This window comes from Phaseolus vulgaris, chromosome 8, assembly GCF_051622355.1.
Source record: "Phaseolus vulgaris cultivar YP4 chromosome 8, ASM5162235v1, whole genome shotgun sequence".
NCBI lineage: Eukaryota > Viridiplantae > Streptophyta > Magnoliopsida > Fabales > Fabaceae > Phaseolus > Phaseolus vulgaris.
The window spans coordinates 55,646,436-55,654,445 of NC_143505.1; the positions used below are offsets into that span (position 1 = coordinate 55,646,436).

At 29.9% G+C, this 8,010-nt stretch overlaps 1 protein-coding gene across 1 annotated transcript; it reads right to left on the reverse strand.

Moving 5' to 3' along the window:
* Positions 1–4,223: 4,223 nt before the first annotated feature.
* Positions 4,224–7,779, reverse strand: LOC137826201 (GDSL esterase/lipase At2g42990). Its single transcript, XM_068632087.1, has 3 exons — positions 7,261–7,779; positions 6,338–6,827; positions 4,224–4,574 (listed from the first exon to the last, which is right to left on the reverse strand). Exons 1-3 carry the CDS (start codon positions 7,618–7,620, stop codon positions 4,381–4,383), a joined length of 1,044 nt encoding a protein of 347 aa, XP_068488188.1. The 5' UTR covers positions 7,621–7,779; the 3' UTR covers positions 4,224–4,380.
* Positions 7,780–8,010: the final 231 nt, after the last annotated feature.

Sequence of the window (8,010 nt, forward strand, 5' to 3'; positions counted from 1 at the left end):
ACAAGCATCAGGGATTTGTCTTCATCAAATAGGGGGAGATTGTTGAACCAAGTGGTGTTCAATGTTTTGAAGAATCCAAATCCTTTGAAGGATGATGAAGCCTCTACTTTGCTTGATGTTGTTGTGCTGGTTTTAGCTTTGTTCTAGGGTAGTTTAAATATTGTAATCAACCCTTAGATTAAATCTCAAAGCAATTAGCATCTCAATTTTAACAAAGCAAAATGTTTTTAAATTAAGTTGAAACAACCGATTGTTTTGTCGAAACAACCGATTGTTTACACTTAGGTGTTTTGAGAAAGTTTGAAAACTGTTTTTGAATGGTGAATTTTGTTAAGTAACAAAACAACCGATTGATTCGAGAAAACAATCGATTGTTTGTTTTGAAACCATAACAGAAAAACTGTTTTCTTTGACTGAGCTTTAAATGCTTTAACTGAATACGCTCCAGTCATTAAATGCTCTGACCAATCTGTTTTAAAGACAATTAAGAGTTTGTTAAGATTAGATAACAAACTATATTCTTAGATATATTCTGAAAAACTTTTTTTAAGTTTTAAGAATCTTGAAACAAATTTTTGATCTAAGAGTTTTCAAAGAGTTCTGAGATTGCTTAAGAGTTGAGAGATTGATCAAGGTGCTGAATAGGATTCTACTTGTATTGATTTCAGATTTTCATCTGTAACAAGTGTAATCTTTGTAAACAGTTGAACAATTTGTGTGTGTGTTTTGCTGAGATTGGCTGTGTGTTCTTGAGGTGTTGAAGATCAGCAATCTTAGTGTTGGCCAAGGAGAGTGTGTTTCTTGAGATGTTCAAGGTCATTCTCTTGGTTGTTGTGTAAGTGATCAAGGTGTGATTGCTTAGTGGATATCCTCAGGTTTCTGAGAAGACTGGATGTAGCTCTAGTTTGGAGTGAACCAGTATAAACAACTGTGTACAATTTCTCTATCCCTAACTCTTTAATTTCAGTTTGTTTGTTGCTTGCTGGTATAAACAACCGATTGTTTCAAAGAAACAACCGATTGTTTTTTCTAGTTTTACAATTTTGCTTGCTGTTTTGGCTAACTGAATTGCTGAATCAATTGGTTTATGAAATAAGTTCATTCTAGCTTTGAAAAGTTTGCGAAAACCCCTTTAAACAATTCACCCCCCCTCTAGTTTAAAGCCATCTTTTCTAACAGTAGGCAGTAGGTAGCAAGTATCTTAATAGATAACACGTAACAGGTAGCAAGTAGCTTAACATGTAACAGGTAGCAGGTAACATGTAACTGATGATAGGTAACAATTAACAAGTAGCATCTTGCAGGTAGTTTAACAGGTAATAGGTAACAAATAGCTTAACAAGTAACAGGTAGCAGATAACAGGTAGTAGGAAATGGGTAGGTAGGTAGCTTAACACGTAACAAGTAATAGGTAATAGGTAACATGTAGCAATTAGCTTAAAATGTATCAAGTAATAGGTAGCAAGTACCTTAACAGGTAGCTTAACAAGTATCAAATAGTAGGTAGTAGGTAGTAGGTAGCTTAACAGGTAACTTAACTGGTAACAGGTAACAAGTAGCTTAATAGGTAACATGTAACAGGTAATAGGTAGTAGACAGATAATATGTAGCAGGTAGGTAGTTTAATAGGTAACGTGTAGCGGGTAGCTTAACAAGTAACATGTAATAAGTAGCAGGTAGCAAGTAACAGTAGGTAGCAGGCAATAAGTAGCTTAACAGGTAGTAGGTAGTTTAACATGTAACAAGTAACAGATAACAGGTAGCATATAATAAGTAACAAGTAGCAGATAACAACTAGTAGGTAGCAGGTAGTAAGTAGTTTAACAGGTAGCTTAATAGGTAAAAGATAAAAGGTAACAGGTAGCAGGTAGTTAAACAAGTAAAGGCAGCAAATAACAGGTAGGTAGCTTAACAAGTAACAGGTAGCTGGTAGCTTAATAGGTAACGGGTAACAGGTAGCAGGTAGCAAGTAACTGGTAGCAGATAGCAAGTAATAGGTAGTAGGTAACAAATAACAAGTAGGTAGCTTAACAAGTAACAAGTAGGTAGCGTAACAGGTAACAAGAGGTAGCTTAACAGGTAACAGGTAGCAGGTATTAGGTAGCAGGTAGCTTAACAGGTAGCATGTAGCAAGTAGCTTAACAGGTAACATGTAACAGATAGCAAGTAGCTTAATAAGTAACAAGTAACAGGTAACAAGTAACAAGTAGCAGGTAGCTTAACATATAACAGGTAATAGGTAACAGGTAGAAGGTAACAGATAGCAGATAGTAGGTAACATGTAGCTTAATAGGTAATAGATAACAGGTAGAAGGTAAGATGTAGGTAGCTTAACAGGTAACAGGTAGCGAGTAGCTTAACAAGTAACCGGTAGCAGGTAGTTGGTAGAAGATAATAGGTAGTAGGTAGACAAGTCTATGCTGAAATAATTTTAATTTAACAACAAAACGACAACTATCATTATACTGACCAAATTAGATACTATTTTATAAACTAAAAAAATATTAGTATCTAAAGTGTTTCTATTATTAATATAAATTTTTAAAAGAGTTTATAAATTGACATCTAACATTAACTATCAATGTTTTAACTACTAACTATTTTAGATTTAGTTTTTAATTAAATTAGTGACTAAGTGATTTATTTAAAATCTAAAGTAGTTAGTAGCTAAAATCTTAATAATTAATGTTAGATACTAAATGAAACATTATTTTATTTTTATTGATAATACATTTTTTATTTTTTTAGTAATAAAAAAATTATTTTAGATACTAATAATCATTTAGTTTATAATTTTTTTAACTTAATCAATATAATGAATAATTATTTTTTATTTATAAATTAATGTTTATTGATGATTTTTTTTAGTAAAATTTTTATATTTATGAAAATGCAAAAAAAGATGTACTGAGGTAGAGAAAAAAAATGTCATACATCGAATTGGGTTTTGTTTGAAATTCACGATGACCAGATTTTTACACTCATATGTAATGTAACCAATTTTCTTTATTATTCTAAACCAATTCCCATAACATTGGAATTGACATTATAGTTTCAATTTTCAATTTTCAATAATTTCATGTGCCAAATTGAATCCAACTTAAATGTGTTGATACTTGTGGAAGAATCTTTTGTTTCACAGGATAGGGGACCATTTAACCTATTTCTTTCACAAGTTATATATAAAGGAATTTTCCTTTTAAATTTTTTTAACTCCTCTCATTTTTTTTTCTATTTTATCTAATATTTAATTTTTTTTTATTATATTATGGACATGATGTCCTTTCTTATTTTTTCTAAAATATTTTATATACGTGAGAGACTATTTTAAATTGAAAGAGAGGTGGATGGATTATTTTTCTAAATTTTTTTGTTTTTTTATAAAATATTACTCATATAAATAGTAAATTAAACTGATTTCCTATTATATTTTTTAATTTTATACATTATTATATATTAAAATTAAAAACATATATTTCATATTAGAAATCGTATATGAAATACACAAATTCTAAAACTTTTTTATTTTCTTATTTTGACAGAATAAAAAATTTAAAAATTTAAAATATTTTATATACTATTTTACATTTAAATCTTTAAATCGTAATAGGTTGAATAAATCGTAACCATTTTTGGAAGAAACTTTCTTTTAATCCGTTTCGAGAAATTCGTTTTTACATTAGGTCCAGGAAAAAATCAATATATCAAATGAATTGTTTAATTTACTCCTCTCTAGCAAAATATAGGTGGCTGCTGTCTGAATCAGGTGGTTGTTAGGTAAATATTACTTGTTCTAGTATGACCATTTTTATGCTACTGTACCTAACTCTCCGAATTTTCAACTGTGAATATTCCTCCTTTTCATGGTTGGATTATCCAAAGTTGAACAGTTTTGAAATTTCTTTTGGCTGGTTTTCCTCCTAGTTTGAAAAAGTACTGGTTCTGCTACCTATAATTAGATTCCAAGACTATGTTTGATTGGGAAATGCAGGCTTAGAAAATCTACTATGTTCTCTCTCTCTCTCTCTATATATATATATATATAGTAGTTTCTATTTTAGGTGCAAGGTAGTTCAAGGATTTTGAGAGGTGCTTTGTTGAACAATGTTTGGTTTGGTTTGCAAGGTCATCAAGGTTGGCAAAGTAAAATCACCTAAAAAAAAACAAAGCAAAAAGAGATAAAGCAAGAATCAATAGAAGCGAAGAAATGAAGCACAATATAATTAACACGGGAAGGTTGTAAGTGGTGAATTTATTTGCCAACACACAAAATGTATATATATGAAACATGCATGCATGGGAACTCAATATAAAATCTAGCTATTTGTATATTTTTAATTTGCACTAAGCAAGAACATGTCATCTTCTAATGATGATCATCTAATTAAAGGCTGCTTTAAGCTTTGTAACGAGATTGGTTGAGACAATGCGATTTGTCTTCTCGGTAGGATGAAATGCATCCCAAAACACATACTTTTCAGCATCTTTGCATGTAAATGGATTCTTTTCATTGCACATGTAGCTCATCTCAAACATTCCTGTCGAACAACACGCCCTGTCTGCAACCTCATATCCTGAAATTAATTTATGTCTTTTATTATAAAATACAATAAATATGAAACAAAAATACAAATAAATACAATGAAGTAGAGAGTCTAAATATATACAGTGGTTTTTTTTGGCTTAAACAATCCATGGCCATCCATCAGAGGGTACATTGTTAAATGCTTGACAGTTATTCAAAGTATTATAATTTGGAAAATTAGCCACAAAAATACAATTATTTAATGAGTAATAGTTATCTAACACAATAGTACTTTCAATATATATATGAAATTATTGGATTGAATTTTAAACCCTAAACCTAGTAGGAATTTGATTCTGGTTGGTGATAGTGTGACCTGGTGTCCATAAATTAGTATTTATGATCAGAAGTGAAAGCATACCTAAAAGCTGTGTAGGCAGGCACACAAGCTTCAGTGGCCATAAAAATTCAGAATTAAATGCTATGTTTTCCACTCACCCTGATACATTTCTTAGATCTACTATTTCCTAATTAAATTCAAATGACTACAAACAAACAACTCTATTTATGTTATGCAACTGCTACTTATATTATTCACTAATTTATAATTTTGTTTCACAGAAGCATTATATAACATTTCTTACATGAAGTAGCTAATGAATTTATAGTCTATTATTATTTTTCTTTCATTCTCAATGCTTTAATAGTTTTATCATTTTTACCTCCTCTAATAAAATATAACAATTCAAGAATCACTAAAAGCATAGAATTGTAATTACCCAAAAAGTGTCTTTGTCTACAAAATTAAAAATCATGCAGATATCATTTATATAATTTATATTGACCAACAACTAATTTCACTAAATATTTTAAATCTAATGGCTTTTAATTAACTAAAAATTTGTTTTTTTCTACTTTCAGATAATTATTAGCTATTTAAGCATAAAATTGCCAAAGTTATCATTATTGATATTAATGGTATTAGGCATCATATTATTATAAACTCATTTATCTATTAATATAATTAATGTTCAATTTCCGTTAAATAAGGATTGATGGAAGTATAACATTTTTTAGAATATAACATTTACAATGGTATTTATTAAATCAAGAATATTAAATTTAGTAATTATTACCGTTTTAAATATTTTAATGAAATCTAATAAATATGAGAAAATTTAAATAATAAATATGAGAAAAACTGAAAAAAAAATGAATAAATATTTTTAAAATAGGTAAAATATCTAGTAAAATATATTATTAATTATTAAAATAATTATTAATAAGACACTTAAAAAGCTAGTAAAAATGAAATCGAAGAAGGAGAACATCTCTTGTAATCATCCCATTTTAATTTGAGTGAGTGGAAGAACATTCCCATATTTATACTTTTAATAATATAAATATATTTTAACTTTCTTTTGCATAATTTTATATAAAGTTATTGCTTTATATAAGGATTTGAACATCTTAATATTCTTTATATATAATTTTATGATAAAAAAAAGTATGATCGAAATTGGTGGTGGATTTTGATAAGATATGAATAAGTTTATTTCTTTATAACACATATATTAATTACATACATTTACTATTTAATATTTTTACTTGGTATAATTGAATGTTATTTTTTTTATAAACTTGAAAATGATTTCTTTTTATTTTATTTTATTTTGTTCTGTTTATGTGAGGCATTTGCAATAAGAGGAAGAAAGAAAACATAGCAGAAAACACCATAATCATCATCATCATCGTCTTCATATGCATACAAGATATAAAAAAAAAGTGAGAGTAGAAGAAGATAACACATACCATATGCAGAAGGTCTTGTAATGATATCATTGACAATAGAATATGCATTTGCCGACACTACTTTAATCTCTGGTAGTTCTTTGTTAAGCTTTGCTATCAAATTGTCCAACTTGGCATTGAAGCTCAAAGCAACGTCGTTGTATTCCTTGTTGCAAGCATGGCCCCCTTTAAAGTTCGCAGTCCTCTCTAAGGGTAGACACCCTACGGGAATAAGACCAGTTATGGACAATTTTCGTGCTCCAAGTGCGTACAATCCCCTAACAAAATTATCTGCAATACCCAATAGAAAATCTTGATACTGTGTCACGCTGTACTGTGACCTTCGGTTTGGGATTAAATAATAGTTCTCTAGGAAATCGTTGGTTCCTAGGCTCATCAAGTACAGGGCTTCCCTTATAATCTCCTTAGCTTTTTCTTCACCAACATGGCTTTTCAATTTCCCTTGGTATTCCTTGTACATCTCTAGTTCCTTCCACATTGGGATCACTTTCTGTAAGATTTAATATGAAACAAAAAAAAACATGTTATTAATTATACAACCAGACAACATAGAAGTGATTGAAGAAGGTAGAGAGGATGGAGATATTAATGATGACAGAATCAGACCAACAAAAATAATATTATAAATACTCAACATAACACTCTTGAAATGAAATCTTTAAAATATTATATCTGTGAGAGCTCCTTCAAAGAATCCCTTTAACTTGCACTGAATACTAAATGCAAATATCTGGACAAAGACATTTAAACTGTGAAAAACAACTCATGGTAAGATTTACCAAGACATACAAAAAGGTTTCTTCTTGATTTTGTGAGTTGATAAATCTGGTAAAAAAAGTAATTATTTCCTAAAAAGAAATCCGCCAACAGCAGAAGTAATTACTTTGTTTGGTGATTAAACAAATAAACGAAAAGACACTTACTAGAACATCAGCAGTGGCATTATCATAACCAGTTCCAGCAGAGGCAAAGTTAACCCCATTGGCGAAATCCTTAATGGAATAAGCAGTATCTAAGTATGCAGGAACGGTTGATTTGATGCCAAAAGCCTCAGCAATGAAATCTGGAGGGATACGACCGTTGCAGAACCGTCCCGTGGCACGACCACCTTCGAAGTCACGACCATAGGGCTTGAAGTTGCTCTTCAAAACAGTGGATAACACGTTGTTGTTCCCAGAATCCACAGAGGAGTCTCCGAAAACTATAAGAGCAGGAATATTAGCCTCAGAATATTTTACCACCAGAATTTGGGTTAAGAATAGTAATAGCCATGCGAGACTCATGATAATGTTTTGGATTGGTGTTTTGCAGAAGAATGGATAGAAAAGTTAACGGAGAAGAAGATTTTATAGTAGTGGTTAGAAATTAGATGTGTGTGATTAATTGGCTGAGAAAGTTTGGTTGCCGATTTTAATGCAATGATGATTCTTCAAAACATCTATATTTTTTTCTCTTACTTCTAAAGAAATATAAACATTAACAATTAAGTAACAGTGTCAAACTATCACCATTCATTTTAACTAGGGTTTGCATGGATTTTCATCCTTTTCTACCTAATAGGTTTATTCTCATATTTTCCAACCTAATATGTTACCCATTACTCACTAAATAATTTTGTGTGTATCATAATGATAATAATACTTTTTAGAATTTGGATACATTTACATCCACCA